General features: G+C 37.4%; 1 protein-coding gene across 1 annotated transcript in view; it reads left to right on the top strand.

Moving 5' to 3' along the window:
• Positions 1-16,440, top strand: part of PDGFRA (platelet derived growth factor receptor alpha) — a 44,755-nt gene that overhangs the window by 22,491 nt on the left and 5,824 nt on the right. Inside the window, exons 8-19 of the mRNA XM_051964275.1 lie at positions 356-471; positions 1,669-1,795; positions 3,198-3,385; positions 4,588-4,682; positions 4,806-4,938; positions 8,709-8,813; positions 9,794-9,904; positions 10,358-10,511; positions 11,155-11,321; positions 12,701-12,816; positions 13,364-13,486; positions 15,064-15,175. Coding sequence (XP_051820235.1) covers positions 356-471; positions 1,669-1,795; positions 3,198-3,385; positions 4,588-4,682; positions 4,806-4,938; positions 8,709-8,813; positions 9,794-9,904; positions 10,358-10,511; positions 11,155-11,321; positions 12,701-12,816; positions 13,364-13,486; positions 15,064-15,175 — 1,547 coding nt within the window. The remainder of the gene's footprint in view (positions 1-355; positions 472-1,668; positions 1,796-3,197; positions 3,386-4,587; positions 4,683-4,805; positions 4,939-8,708; positions 8,814-9,793; positions 9,905-10,357; positions 10,512-11,154; positions 11,322-12,700; positions 12,817-13,363; positions 13,487-15,063; positions 15,176-16,440) is intronic.

The raw sequence follows: 16,440 nt of genomic DNA on the forward strand, positions 1-16,440 counted from the left end.
CTCACTCCATTGCCCCATATCTTACATGTTGCTGAAGTAGAATGTGAATGTGTCTGCTCTCCCCTGATGTTCTGTCTGTGGTCATTTCCCAGAGTTCCATATATAGCATTCGTTTCTGGTCTTTTGAATATCAGCAAACTGGGAATTTTGGAAAAGAGATGTTGTGAACACAAAAACATGATCTGGTCTCTACACAATATATATTTCAAATCATTTATTCATTGAAATCTGTAATTGTTATTACTTTCATAAAGATGATTGAGCTTAAAAAAAGAAATTAAAAAAAGATGATGGGGATTTATTTTTCTAAGGTTTGAAGTAGAAATGAATCTTTAAAAAATTCCTTTCTTTCCAGATATCAAAGCAAATTAAAACTGATTCGTGCTAAAGAAGAAGATAGTGGATATTATACGATTATGGCTCAAAATGAGGATGATATTAAGAACTATACTTTTGAACTTACAATTCAGGGTAAGTCAAGAAAATGAATATGACTTGGGGTTGATATGGCATAAGAATAATGACATTTAATCTCAAGGAATGTTTGGCTTCTTGCCTTTTTTCTCCCAGGTAGAGAAGATCAGAGCCACTGATGGCCAACCTCCAAAAGTGGCACCAGGGACTAGTGATACCATTGGGCTAGGAGATGTCTGCCAGGTCTTCTTGACCCGGGTGGCTTTAGGAGTCCAGAGCCACTCTGAGACAGGGTTTCAGTACCGATGCAATCCCAAAATAGCTGCCAGTCTCTGCCTCTAGAGCCTACTAACTAGAGGAATGGGCAGCAGAGTCCCTCATCCTCCAATGGATATGTATAGCTCTCTGGGGAATGGTTTCGAATTCAGAAAAGAGCCCTAACACTAGCCTTTCCTGTGTCTCCTACGATCTGTGGCTGAAACACAAATGGACATTCTACAGTGGTTATTGACCAGAATGATCCTATTCCCAAACCAAATCTGACCCTCACAAATCTCATAAAAGGACATTGGAACTCTCCTGAGATGCCAGTGTGTGGGTCATGTATGGGGACCATCAGCTCTTTCAGAATTACACAAGGTGATCTACCAAACTGGGCATAGTATAGAGCCCAGGTGGTCCATTTTCCTCCGATGAACTAACATTTTTCAATCTTGGGAATTTTTATCTGGACAAAGAATGAGTTATTTTGGTAACTGAAGATTAATGCTACACTTAAAGGCTCTTTGAAAATTACTTCTCAGAATTATCCAGCTCCTATAGCTGCATTGAAAGTCATGGAACCATAGAATGGCACAGTTGGGAGGGACTTCAGTGGACATAAAGAATCATCTTGGAGAATAGTTTAATTGAGCACCAGGATACAAATTAAACTGAAAAAAGATTTGTTTTTCCCATTCCCACTTCATGTTTAATAATCCCAGGTCCTCTAAGTTTTTGCCCTTTCTAGAAGAGAATTATGGGCCATATTCTGAAACTTTCTCTGGAGCTGGGTTTGTTTGCACTGATAAGTAGTTAAGTTAGTACTCCCATTTCACTGATGAGTAGTTAGCACTCCCATCTTTTCTCCTATGAAGGTATCACATTTGATACTATGTGACACTATGAGCTCTGAACATTTATTTTCTCTTGTTCTCATCAACTACCTGTGCCATGAGAAGCAATGGGTTGATGTCTTTCAACCTTGTCTTTTAGTTCCTGCTTCTATCCTGGACCTGGAGGATGACAACCATGGCTCTGCAGGTGGGCAGCTGGTCAAATGTGTAGCAGAAGGGACTCCAATTCCAAATGTGGAATGGATGATTTGCAAGGATATTACAAAGTAAGAAGCCACTTACTCCTTTCTCTTTTCATCCTGTATCCACCATGTTTATTTATGAGTTTTTCTCTCGCGTGTGACTTCTGGGAAGTCTCAGAACCACACTGTCTGTGATTGAAAAAGGTCTTATTGACCCAATTCATCTTTATTTGAATTCTTGTTTAAAGAGGAAGTTATTATTGGAAATTATGATTGGTTTATCTTGTGGGTAAGAAGAGATAAAAAAGAGCATCTCTGCAGTCAGAAGAGAGAACACCAGCCATATGATGTGACCTTAGGGGATCAGTCTTTGCATCTGGTTTATTGCTTCCCTCCTAATCTTGTCTGCATTGGTTTTCTTTGTACAAAACCTTTTAAACTTAATATAATTAAAATGGTCTATTTTGTATTCATTAATATACTCCAGTTCTTCTCTGGCCACAAATTCAGTCTTTGCATCTGGAAAATGGGTGTCTAGGAACAGAGTGGCCATTGTATGGTTGGAGAGGAAAGTAACCAAGAGGCTTTCTTCAAAGGGGTGGGAAATATTTGAATTACAAGATGTTGAATGAGTAGTATTAAAAAATTTTTTTTTGCTCTCAGTATTATTAACTCTCATTTTGTTTATATGGCTTTCTAATCTATAAATTTCTGAGTAGTGGTATCTCTTAGTCAAAGGATGGGTACAGTTTATGATGCTAGCATGTCAATCACTTTAACATTTTGCTTCTTAAACTTCCCATTGCTAAATACAGAGTTTTAATAATAATGTTAACGGTGTCAGCATTTAGAAATGTTAACAGCACTACTAATAATTGTACAGCAATTTCATATCATCTTAAACTTATTTCCATCTTGGGAGATAGATTGGACAGCTTGTAAACCCCACTTTAGAGAGGAGCAACTGATTTGTGCTAAGGAAGAAGTAAATTTCCAGCCAGTAATTACTAGCAGAACTCGATTCAGGACAACTTCTTCTCAATGCTTATAGGAGCTTAAACTTAAGAGTTAGAAGGCACATTGGATGCCATCTCTTTCACTTCCTTTTACAGATGAGAAATCCAAGACCCAGAGAGGTTGACATGTCCAGGTTCAAACAGGTGGAGAATATATGGCTAATGTCAGACTCAAATACAACTGCTTCCATTATATTTTGTGTATGTGTGTATGTGGCCAATTCCCGTTAAGTGACTTGCTTAGGGTTACACATCTAGTAAGTACCTGAGGTCAGATTTTAAATCACATCCTCCTGACTCAAGGCTAGTGCTCTAATCCACTGCCCCACCTAACTGCCCCTCATTATACTTAGCATAAACTAAGATAATCATGTGACTCCCAGAAAGTTTTTCTGTGGGCAAAGGAACAATTTTTCTAGATTATCTGCTCCATTGGCCTTGATGACTCAAATTCTTCTTCTCTTGTACAGGTGTAATAATGAAACTTCATGGACACTCTTGGCCAGCAACATGTCCGATATAATTACACAGAGACATGATACTAGCGTGGTGAAGAGCCAAGTGACCTTCGACAAAATTGAAGACACCATGGCCGTAAGATGCCTAGCGAAGAACTCGCTTGGGGCGGTGAGCCGGGAACTGAAGCTCGTGGCTCCTGGTGAGTTAGGTAGCACTTGGGTAGTGGAAACAAGAGTAGCCTAGAGTAGCCCACTCTTCCTCTCTAATGAATCTTATGGAATTGGGGGAAGAAGGGTCATTGGCTGGAGTCTCAGCTTTCATCTCCCATTCCCAAGCATTCCCCAAGTTGACAAACTTTTTTCCTGGCCGTGTAGTAGGGTTTATGGGTAATAATTCCATCTGAGAAAATGGAGATCCAAGGGAACCAAATGACTTGTATGATTTGTAAAGTCAATTGGTGTCAGAGCTTGCTTTGCAAGGCCAGTTTTGTACCTATTGTTTCCACCTGAGTGCAGCTTGAAAATTTTGTGAAATATTTTAGTCATTTCTTTCATTTCTGATGATTTCTTTGCCACTGGCAGAATTAAAATTTTTGGAATTCTTATTTAAAAAATGCTCAGGACTTAACACAGGTCTCTACCACATACACACATAGCTTTGCAACAAGACAGAGATTAAATGTAACCAGGGTCAAGATTATTAGTAGGAAAAAAAAAACTAATAGCATGATCAAGTGGCAGTTTTAATAGATACATGGTACAGAGCAGGAACTCAGGCTAACTTAAAATATGAGCTGAGGAGTACGCCAAAGGGTTCTCCTTTTCTTTGTCTTTTCCTTTTTTTCTCCTCTTTTTCTTTTTTCTCCTCCTCCTTCCTTTCTTTTTCTCTCACTTTCTCTCCTCTCTTTTCCTCTCCTTATCCTCTCTCTTTCTCTTTCTCCTCTCTTTCCTCCCTCTCTTTAAGGGTTGGGGGAAAGGACAAGAGACACCAGTAAAGTCATATACTTTCTGAGTTTGTGTTGTGGGAACTTGAGGGACTTGTCCGTTGAAGTGTCTCTGATGGAAGAGCCCTGAAAGAAGAATCTTATGGGAGCCTAGTGAATAAAATCTGACTCCCTCCAACTTCGGTATCTTATTGTTAATCCATGATGTCCTTATCTTATTAGGATAGAGGATTGGAGGGGAGGATGGGATGGTGGGGAGTATGACAATAGGAGGAACTTCATAAAGAGGCTGAAGGTTGAAGAATGTAGGTTCTAGTTTATTCCTTATGGATGGGAAATGAAAAAAAGGGTTGATTAAAAAATTTACATAAGCAGGAAGTCAAGGGATCTTCCAAAAAGAAGTGAATTTGACAAAGGTGCATGAGGAAATTCTAAGTAAATTTCTCCTTATTTTTTAGCTATTCGTTCAGAATTGACAGTGGCTGCCTCAGTCCTTGTGTTACTAGTGATTGTCATCTTTTCCCTCATTATCCTGATTGTCATATGGAAACAGGTGAGTACCAGTAACAGAACAGCCTGGCTAATGATGCTACATATAAATATAAATATACATATAAATATATTCCTTTTCTACTAACCTACCAACTTCTAAAGTGGTTCACCATTTCAATTGCAGAAACCTAGATATGAAATTCGATGGAGAGTCATTGAGTCCATTAGCCCTGATGGCCACGAGTACATTTATGTGGATCCAATGCAACTGCCTTATGACTCAAGATGGGAGTTTCCTAGAGATGGGCTCGTCCTTGGTATGTGTTTTCTTTGTCTGACATCTTAACATTCCTGGGATTGAGAAAAAGCTTTGATATTTCATGGGTCATAGATCAAGACACGGAAAGGATAATGACCCAAGAGATAAATAAGTTGACCAATGTCTCACAGGTAGTAATCAGAAGAGGAGGTATGTTTTGATTTTAGGCTTCATAGGATTTTCCACTATGTTCCTTGAAGCTATGAGGGGAAGTAAGTCCTCTTAGGCAAGATATGGGAAAAAGCCTGGCTGGATACTGCTGTGGAAATTTGCTTTCAGAAAGATCCATGTTATTGAATCACAGCAATAATTTTTTTTTCATCATGTTGCCAAGCAAATTATAGTTAAAGAAATTCAGACAAAGGAAAAAGACTATGTGGAGGCCTGGCAAAACATCTATCCGATGGCTTTTCATTGGGAATAACAGAAATTGAAGCAAAATATATTTCTGTAACTAAAAAGGAACAGATGATATACAAATGAAGGCAACCACTAAAGATATTTTGATCCAATACATTCTGAACATTTTTATGTTCCTTCTGTCAAAAAAAAATTATGGGATTTTTCTAAGCAAGAAAAATTAAAACAGCTGATATGAAAGCTAAAACTCATTACCAACTTTCCATTTCGAACTTGTGATTAGATGAAGAAAAAAACACTTTAATCCAGGGAGAATATGTTTTTATCAAATTGTGAATGAAAGAATGTAGAACGTCAGAAAGTCTCACTGTGAAAGCTATTGGTGCTACCATCAGTATTTGGCTAGTACTTAATGTGAAGATACTAAATGAATCTCTCACATTGGTCTTGTTTGCAACTTTTATGAATCACATGCTGAATTTAATTTTGACCCTCCATAGCTGCATTCTAATTGATCCCATCTTCAAACAAAGCTCTCGGGAAACAAATTCTCTCTATAGATGGATGGATGGACAGATGGATGCTTGGATGAATGGATGGATGATAGATAAATAGAATGACAGATAAGCACAGCACAATAATTAGGTAATTTTGTGCCCATGGCAAAGAAGATAAAAACTGTACCTCCTTATTCTTATTTGAATATTTATTACATCACCTTTATGTATATTTATCCACATCAGGTATGTTCTGATTGAGAGAGTAGAGTTGCATTTTCTGTTGCCCTCATCTTTATGCATCAAAGGAAAATATATCACTTTCTTCACCTTTGTTCTATCTCTGATTGAAGAAGTTGAAAATTAATGAAAATATGAGAAAAAATTAATTTAAATTCACAGAAGTAAAATGCTGATTGAGTTTGTAGCAACCCCAATAACATGGGTAATTATACTGATGCCAGTTCAATTAAGCATTGATATGTAGCCTTATTCAGATAATTTTCCAATTTAAAACTTCCCTCTACAGAAATCTGGGTTCAAAATCTTTTCTATATAAAATCTAAGTTGAATTGGAGCTAATTATTCATAACAGTGCTGGAATTGCAACTGTTAGAACTGAGCATACTATTGAAGGTAACGGCTAAAGATAGTACTGTGTTCCAGTAAAGGAATCACTTAGATCCCATTATTCTAAGACAGGTGAGGGGCCAATGGATCACCTTAATCATTCTGGGATTGGGGGTCCCTTGTTCATTCTTCTTTGATTCTTTCAATGAGACTAACTCTGGGGCTTGATAGATGGATGGATATCTTATTGCATTCTAATTTCTTTTTCCCCCATTCCCCCCATATTTTCTCTGCTAGCCTAATTCTCCTATGTAGAATATTTATCTGGCTCCTCCTTTTAAATTTCAACTTCCAATGGACCTCAGTAGGGATTTTATTTACAAAGGAAAAAGAGTTAACAAGAAAAAGCAGATATAGAGTTACTGAAAGCTCATATATTAACTGATTAATCAAAGTTGGCCAACATCGAAATTTTAAGTGAGTCCAGTGTTTTTCATACACCGAATCTTTGTAATTCCATGATCTTTGACATTGCAGGAACCCACATCTCCTAAATCTCTAAAGAATTTACTTCTTTTAGGAAACTTTGCCCCTGTACTGACCTAGTATCAGAAGTTAGATCATTACTCATGTATTTCTAATTGTGAGGAGAATACTATGAATATTTGTCAACAATTCCTTCAAATTTTACAAAGAAGACCATTTTTTACACTCTATTAATCTACATTTTATTTTTGTGAATTTAAATTCTTGGCATTAATTTAGATGGGGGAGGGGAAGGGGTGGATAGATTATTGCCTGATGGTCATATCCATATGTTTCCGTGGTCTTTTGAGCTAGTAATGATTTTTACATTTTAAAATACAATATCAATATAGGTTGTAGTTTGCTTAATTCCTGTCTGGAATAATAAGATGTTACTTTATTAAATCTATAAGAATTTAAATAGCCACTAGAGAATCATAGATGCAAATAGTTTTAGGTCCAGTATATTTTAAAATGTCAATTTGTAAACTAGGTAAATAAGAGATGTCAAGTATTGTGAAGGTGCTTGTTTCTTAAAGGCAAAAGTATATGACAACTCCTGTCCTCAAGCAGCTAACCATATCACAAACACTCAGAGAACAAGACAGCATGTGATAAAGTGCTAAGTAGATAAGATTATTCACATTTATAAACAGATTCTTTTTTATTGGATTTGTTTAAATAACAAGTTCTGCAGGCATTTAAAATGTAATTGATTATGGATGGAGAGAGAGAGAAAGATGGATGATATAGTCATCCATTTCTCTATCTATATATCTATCTTCTATCTTAGTACAAATACCTCTTTATGTAAAGCAAAGTACACTTGACCAGAAGCCCTCTACTGCCTATTGATCTTTTCACCATTGGAAACTTCCTTTTAAGCCTGTAAACTCTTCCCAGGGTGTGGAAATCACCCTTTTCACTTTTCTCCATGGTGATTAATAATCCTATATACATCCTGTGAAGTGGGTGGGGAGTGGATACATATATTGGAGAAAGTCAGTGTCTTTTTGAAATTGTGCATGAATATTTATTAAAAATGAATAAGATTTTTTGAGGAGGGTTGTTAGTAAAGAAAAAGGTGGAGAAATTTAGAGAAACAGAAAACATAGATTCTCCTGACAGTAAGAGCATAAGTAATATCACTACTATCTTTTTGTGAAGAAAAACAGGTATAGGGAGAACCAGAGAACTTTTTGAAAAATGTACATGAAGGTGCTTGATGAATGAGAAGTAGCTACTATGGAAGCTTGACTCAATGAGATAACTTGTAATAGAGCTATAACTGGATATTTTCACTTGGGACAAAAACTGTTCATCAGGGAGGCAGCGGATGAGAAAAGGGACATTCTGATACTTGTCCCCTTGTCTTTGGGAGAGAACTTGCCATCTAAGAGGAATACCATGTCAATAGGATCTTGGAATAGTTTCCTTGAATGGGGTTTCAGACTGGTGATGAGTACTTCATGTTGAAATGGGAGGTGACAGTCACCACAGGGAGCTTAGTTTCAGCATTCTGAGGAAAAGCCCCATTTGTCCCAGCTAGTCACAGCTCTTGTGCTGTAACGCCGTCGGTAATGACTGTAGTCTCATTTCTCTCTGTTGTCTTTTCCTTGCTAATGCCATATGATTAAAGTAATTATTCTAATGCTTTTCTCTAAGGCCTCGGTTCTCTTTTTGACACAAGATGTTGGAGGAATAATTATGTTCACTCACATCACTTACACATTTGGGAACGCTGAAGGGTAGTAAATAAAGCTAAGGTGATGCGTCTGTAACACTTGACTGAACCAATTATTTATGTTTCCTTTAGGCCGAATCCTGGGCTCAGGTGCGTTTGGAAAAGTGGTCGAAGGGACTGCATACGGATTAAGCCGTTCCCAGCCTGTGATGAAGGTGGCCGTGAAAATGCTAAAACGTAAATATGGCAGCATTTTTAAAAAATTATACTTTTTAGCTCGCTTCCAAAATCATGAAAATAATATAGGAAAATTTAATCATTAAATCAGTCTGAACATTATAGTAGTTCCTTCCAAATCTCAGGAGTCTTTTTTTCCCTCAGAGCATTCCTTCTTTGGCAAATTTATCAACATTTTGAAGCCAGTGTTTCATAAAAATAAAAGAAAACATTGCGTACATTGTATATTTTAAGGAAACTTATCATTTTATTTAGATAAGCGTATTGTAGTACTGATCATTGTTTGACTTACCATATCTTAGTTGGAAAAGTATTAATTTTCTCTCTTTTTTAACCATTCTTTTTTTTCTGGACATTTCATATCTTATATTCACCAAAGTGATCAGAGAAAATCAATGAAATGAAATTTGAATATATTAATTTTTTTATTTTTTTATTACTATACTTGTTAAAAGTTGAGGAAGGAAGATAAAAAGTTTTAATGTCTTCTAGTACCCCAATGGTTCTATGAGTTCACCAATTTCCTTATTCCCTCTAATGAAGCAGACTGTAATACATCCTTGTTTGACCTTCCTCTGTGTCCTCCTATACATTTGCCTCAGGGGAACCATCCTAGGACATGCTGGGAATGTGGGACCAAAAGATCACATCATATTTATTATTTTTAATGTACTTCATTTATTTTGGTTGTCTTTTTCCTCCTCTCCTTCATCTCCATCAATATCATGAAAAATCAGGAGTTGATTTAAATGGTTTTTCTTTACCACAAAAGTTAGGGAGCGGATACCTAGCTTCCCTCTTCCTCCAAAGACATCCTTAAATTGAACTTTTGTCCAGGCCCTCTTTAGACAATGTATAAATAAAACAGTGCAAGGTGACAGGATTAATGCATTTTTTGACTTTAATGATATAATATGGGTCTTTTCCAAGTAGAGATGATATACAGTTCAACCTAAATGATGTGCTTTACTTCTCAACAGCCACAGCCAGATCCAGTGAAAAACAGGCCCTCATGTCAGAACTCAAGATTATGACTCACCTGGGACCTCATTTAAATATTGTAAATCTTCTAGGAGCCTGTACCAAGTCAGGTAGGCTTGAGGATCTGGGAGCAAATATTTTGTCTGTGATTTTGAAAGTGATCAAATGTGGCAATCCCCTCCCCACCTTCCTTCTCTTTCTCCCCCCCACCCAACGTATACACACACAGACTCTCACTCTCTCTCTCTCTCTCTCTCTCTCTCTCTCTCTCTCTCTCTCTTTCTCTCTCACACACACATACCATACACACATACATATACATGCATGGGCACACATACGCAGCATGCACACAATGCATGTACACATACATATATATACACCCCATTAAATGAGTGTTTCTTTATGGGTTGAAAGAAGTCTTATAAGACATGTTAAAGTTCTACTGTCTCAGAGCAAAAACCAGAGTATTGCTTCAAGAGATCATTATTTGGTACTTTTTTTGGGGGGGTCTAAAAATTGTTCTTCGTTATTAATCATTCTCAACTTCTCTCTTGTTTTTCTAGGTCCTATTTATATCATCACTGAATATTGCTTCTATGGGGATTTGGTCAACTACCTGCATAAGAACAGAGACAATTTCCTGAGCCACCATCCAGAGAAGGCAAAGAAAGAGCTAGACATCTTTGGGATGAATTCAGCTGATGAAAGCACAAGGAGGTGAGGGAGGACAAAGAGTATTAAATGCTCACCGATTTATAAATCTTTTCAGATTGAGAGTATAGATACTGTTATTAGCTTATCTGTCAACAAAATTTGGATCATGGACCCATGACTGTTCCAAGCCAGTCTGCCCAATTGGAATGGACCGATCCTTCCAAGTCATGTGTCGATCACGGCATCATATGGAAAACCTTGACTGGTCTGAATAGATTTTATAGCTAGAAGGCTTCTTGGAGCCACTTGACTATTGCCACTTAAAGACGACAAGTTCTGTCAAATGTAGTGTGGCTAAGGAAGCACAACAGAAGCTAGTTATAACTTGGGGTGTTGAGTTCCACGGCCAGCTGTTACTGGATTTCCTTGCCAGGGACATTTAGTCTCTTTGTGCCTTCAAGTCTATCGTGGGGCCAAGAGAAGTGATGCTCTTTGTAGAAGCATAGATCCATGACCAGATGTGAAGTGCCCTGAAATGCCAAGTGAGGGTTCATTGAGTCCTCTCTGTACTTAAGAATATCCTCTTAGTGGACAGCTGTGTGTAGGATGCTAAATGTTGTTTTCATCAACAACATCATAGACAGTTTCTGTCACTGATCTGGTGGAAGGGGATGATTGGGTCACATTTACTTTTATGTTTTTACAGCTATGTCATTTTATCCTTCGAAAACAATGGGGATTATATGGACATGAAGCAAGCCGATACCACACAGTATGTTCCCATGCTGGAAAGGAAACAGGGCTCGAAATATTCAGATATTCAAAGATCGATGTATGACCGACCAGCATCATACAAGAAGAAATCTGTATCAGGTAAATGGGAAAAGGCCCTTCTGCAGTTACTTTGAATATAGTAATTTTCCCATATATAAATAGCCGCTTTCTGGCTAAATGATCACCCTGGTTAGTAGTAATGATTAGCTTTCATTATTTGATCTTAACTGAATTGGACCTTAGTTTTCCCATCCATTAAAATGGATAATACAAAAAAAAAGGATAATAACAATACTGACATGCCCTAGAGAATTTTAAACATGATAATAAAAAACACTCAGGATTTTTAGATGTATGGTATAATAATAAATATTACTTATTTTTATATATTTACATAACATTTAAAAGTTTACAAAATGCTTTACATGCATCTCTTCATTTGAGCCTCATGTAGATATCTATATTTGTAAAATTTGCAAGACAAAATACCCACATAATATTTTCTATTTCTCTACTTTCACAAACTTGACTGCCGGATGCCAAATGTCTAGGATAATGATGAAGGCCAGCACTTCCTTCACTATGCTTCCAAGATAGAGCTGGTAGTCCTGGCTCTAAGTGTTAGGAGAACCTGAGTCACTAAATCCTAGACTAAGTTGGCAGAGAGAGGCCACTTTTACAGAGTTCACTTCGCCAGCAGAAATCAGTACATGGCTGGAGTTTTCTTTTCTCATTCCTGAAAAATTTCAATGGAGGATTAGGAACTGTTGACACAGTTCTTTCTCCTCCTTCCTTGAAAATTCTGAGAATATTCCAAGTCATACTAGCTGGAAAAAAAGGGATAAATTTCAACCACATCAAAACTTAACATAGATCTGAAGATTGCTATCATTTCTAAATTGGTATTTGATTTTTTTAAAAAAAATATGGAAAGAGGAAGATATGAACCAAATACCATGAAAATAGCACTTTTAGTTTGTAGTGTTTTTCTGCCTGGAAACTTGTCTTCATAGGGGGTAATTGTATATTTCTTTCTGTCTTTTTTGGAGGGTAAGAGTAATTGGGAAGTATTTCATAACCAAGACTGAAAAAGAAATTTGAGAATTGGATATTAAATCTTTGTAGAATATTAACTTAGCTTTGTTTTTTTTTTTCCTGAGGCAATTGGGGTTAAGTAACTTGTCCAGAGTCACACAGCTAGGAAGTGTCAAGTGTCTGAGATTAGATTTGAATTCAGGTCCTCCTGACTTCAGGACTGGTGCTCTATCCACTGCATCACCTAGTTGCCCTGTAACTTATCCTTTCTGAAGAGGAACTTTAGATTGACCCTAGTAACTAGGAGACATGTTTGTAATGACTTTCTCTGGAGAGGGAATCTAAGTAATCTTTCTGTAGGAAGAATGTCTTCCTTCATCTCTATTACTTAGCCTATTTAGTCATTGAAATTGTTCCTAATAATTTCATTTATATCATGACAGATCCAGAAGTAAAAAACCTCCTTTCAGATGATGGCTCCGAAGGTCTCAGTCTCTTGGATCTGTTGAGCTTCACTTACCAAGTTGCCCGAGGAATGGAGTTTTTGGCTTCAAAAAATGTAAGTATTTTCAAGAGAACAGGGTACGTACAATGAGTATCCAGTCCTGAGGTAGGGATAGAGGTGAGCCTTTGGGGGTAGGGCAAAAAGAATCCAGATAAAAGAAGTTAATATTTTTCCTATAGAGAGAAAGCTACTATACAGATCAAGGTGCCGGTAGAAAGGGAATTCTTGATGTGTGCATCTCCCATTAATTTTTATCGCTATCTCACTCATTCCCATTGATCTCAGTCTCTATGATAAAAACCACAGTAAGTTGAGGCTCTTCTGGCTTTCTTTGACATAGTAGATAGTCTTTTTTTTTTCTTGCTGAGGCAATTGGGGTTAAGTGACTTCCCATGGTCACACATCTAGGAAGTGTTAAGTGTCTGAATCCAAATTTGAACTCAGGTCCCCCTGACTTCAGGGCTGGTGCTCTATCCATTCCACCACCTAGCTGCCCTAGCATTTTTCAAAGTTAGGGACATGGTTAGGATTGAGAAGAAAGTAGTAATATTTTTAGCTCATTTCATGAGCCAACCCTTTCATGGTGAACCTGTTTTTACAGTGTGTTCACCGTGACCTGGCTGCTCGCAATGTGCTTCTGGCTCAAGGAAAAATCGTGAAGATCTGTGACTTTGGCCTGGCCAGAGACATCATGCATGATTCCAACTATGTGTCCAAGGGCAGTGTAAGTATCTGGTCCATTAAACTGGTCTCTCCCTTTCTCTTTAGAAATTGCCAGAATGCAGATCCCAGTTCTTCAGGACAACTAAAAATAGTGATTTCATGTTGGAAATAGAGTTCCCTTGGGCTCAGCAGAATGGACTAAGACATGACTTTATGCCACGATCTGTTCATTTCTGTCATGTTCACAAATGACTTCATTCTTATAGCTAAGTAGGCTCTCTGGCAATTGACGTGGGTGGTGCTATGCCAAAAACCATGGATAGAGGATGTCATTTTGTTTCTGCCACCATATATTATCTATTCAAGTAGAATAGAGAAAGTCCTTGGCTAAACAGATGTCTTGCAAATCAATTCTTTTTGAAGAGGAATTAACATGTTACATGGGGAAAAGTTCTCAGCTGAATGGCAGAAGTTCTGAGTTTTCATCATAACTTTTAATAGTACCCATATTACTTTGGGCAAGCCCTGTTTGCGTCTTGGTTTTCTCATCTTTGAAAGGATAAATTGTACTAGATGATTTCTGAGGTCCCCTCCAATTTGTGATTATTTTAGGGTTAGGGTATATGTCTGAAGAGAGCACATAACATTTGGCACAGTGACTCAATGTGATTTGGTTTTCTGGTTTCTAGTCTGGAAACTACAATTCCAACTTTGATTTTGGATAAGTCACTTGACTTTTGTAGAGTTTATATTTTCCTTGTGATCTAATAAAAATAATGATCTATGTCATTAAACCTTCCACCCTCCCCCCTTCCCAGTAACATTAATGAGAATTAGTAAGATAACATAGAAACTTTGATATCTTTAGTGGGATCTATTCAGGAGATCAGATCATTCCTCTACAATTAGATTCTCAAGTTATCAAGAGTCCTCAATGCTCCCTCTGACCCTTCTCTAAAAGTATGCCTGGTATATGAATGCGCCTACAATCTCTGCTATTTGAGGCTGAGACTGGTGGATTTCTTGAGCTTAAGAGTTGTACTACAATGGGCTAAATCAGTTGGCTGATATTTACCCAGAAGAATACCTTGGGCATATTGCCAGTTGCTCAGTTTTCTCATTTTAAGCTCAAATCTTCCATTGGGGATTTTTTTTCTTTGGAGAAAGGGGTTAGGGGTGAAGAGTAGATATAGTATACCCCAAGATCCAGACCTGTTTTTGATGTTTGATCATTTTTGCAGAAATTTTTTTAATATAAAAAATTTATTAGAAGAGATGAATTTCTGGGAGGATGAAAGGAGCGGAGTATATAGGTATAAAAGCAAAAAACAAAAATCCCACCCCCCCCCAAAAAAAAAAAACCAGACCCTAGCAACTTAAAAAAAAGAGAATGAAAGTTGGGGGAATTAAGTATTCTTCAAAATGAATTCTTTGTAGCAGAAAGTACATTTCTCAGAGTCCTAACTGGTTATAGAGGAAGATTATTTTAAAAATTCTCAAAATACCCAACACAAAAGAAATCTTGTTTCTATTATTGCCCTTTATCTCATCTGTGGTAGTAAAAACATTGTATTGTCTTGTGATTTGATTTTTTAAAAATATGCATACATCTCTTCCCTTTGTCTTTCTTTGATACAGACTTTTCTGCCAGTGAAGTGGATGGCTCCTGAAAGTATCTTTGACAATCTGTACACCACGCTGAGCGACGTCTGGTCTTATGGCATCCTGCTGTGGGAGATTTTTTCCCTTGGTATGTGCCTGAAACAACTCATTAATGAACTTGTACTTGCAAGTATTCCTTCTGTCCTTGAGGCAGTTCAGCGGGGAAATGTCAGGGTGTTACAAATACAAGATGGCAGATCATGATAAATCAGAACGAAGGTTGTCTTCTGAGGCCATTTCACAAGGAATGGGTCCACAGGTTCATCCATCAGAAAAAGAAGTGACTTATTCCTCCGCATGCCCCCAGATCATTAAAGATCCCAGATAGATTCTCATTTCTATATGCTGTGTTTCTGAGATAGTGGCTCCTAATCAGATTTGTAGGAGACTGTTTTTAGCAATACTGTGTGGAAAGATGCCCCCATTTCCCCTCTAATTTTCCCCCTTTTGTGGTATACACTGACCATATCTATTCACAGCTTACCTTTCGGCTCTTGATTTTTGAGTTAAGTGGGGATCTCATGGGGATAATGATTTCTTACTCTCTTTGTAGGACACTGAAACAGTTCTAGAGCTGAAACGGAACCCCAGAGGTCACATAGTTCAGTCTTCTTATTTTATAGATGAGGAAACAGTTCCCCCATGATCACCCAATGAGCGATTAGAACTTAAGTCTTTTGATCCCTAGCCAATTCTGGAATAGCAGGGAAATGGAGAATGAAGGTTCTGATTCACTTTCCTCTTCAATATTTTGCAGTAAATGCTTCTCAGTCAGTAAATACAGAATTTTTGTCATGAGCCCAGAACTGCACGGTGCCGTGTATCATGTTCCTTGACCACAAAGAGATACAATTTAGATAAGACTAAGCCGCATGAAAGAAATATTTAAGAGGCTAATGTTACACTCAATGATACAATAAACATTAAGTACTTACTGTGTGTTAGACTCTGTGTTCAATGCTTGAGTTACTAAGGCAGAAATAAATAGTCTCTGTTCTCAAGAGCTTGCTTTCTGTCAGTGATTTAAAAGGATTTCAGAAAGGAAGGAAGAAATGTAGATTGAAATAATCAGTCATAGACCATTTAAACTGGCCCCTTGAAAGGCAAGTGGTGTAAAAAGGTAGAATTTCTTATAGATTCCTTTGGTGTTCTAATAGAATGGTGAAAAAAAGTTTTCTTTTCCCTTAGTTGCCCAAATTTCCTTTCTTCTCTTATATAATACATGGTAGCATCTCACAACGCCAGTTTATCTTGGATAATCTGGGAAGCACAGCTGTGTCTACACACAAAAATGGACAACTGAGGCAGTATTGAAACCTTTCAAAGCTTAAATCCCAGTTTTCTTCAAGTACT

This window comes from Antechinus flavipes, chromosome 6 (genome assembly GCF_016432865.1).
Source record: "Antechinus flavipes isolate AdamAnt ecotype Samford, QLD, Australia chromosome 6, AdamAnt_v2, whole genome shotgun sequence".
Classification (NCBI taxonomy): Eukaryota; Metazoa; Chordata; class Mammalia; order Dasyuromorphia; family Dasyuridae; genus Antechinus; species Antechinus flavipes.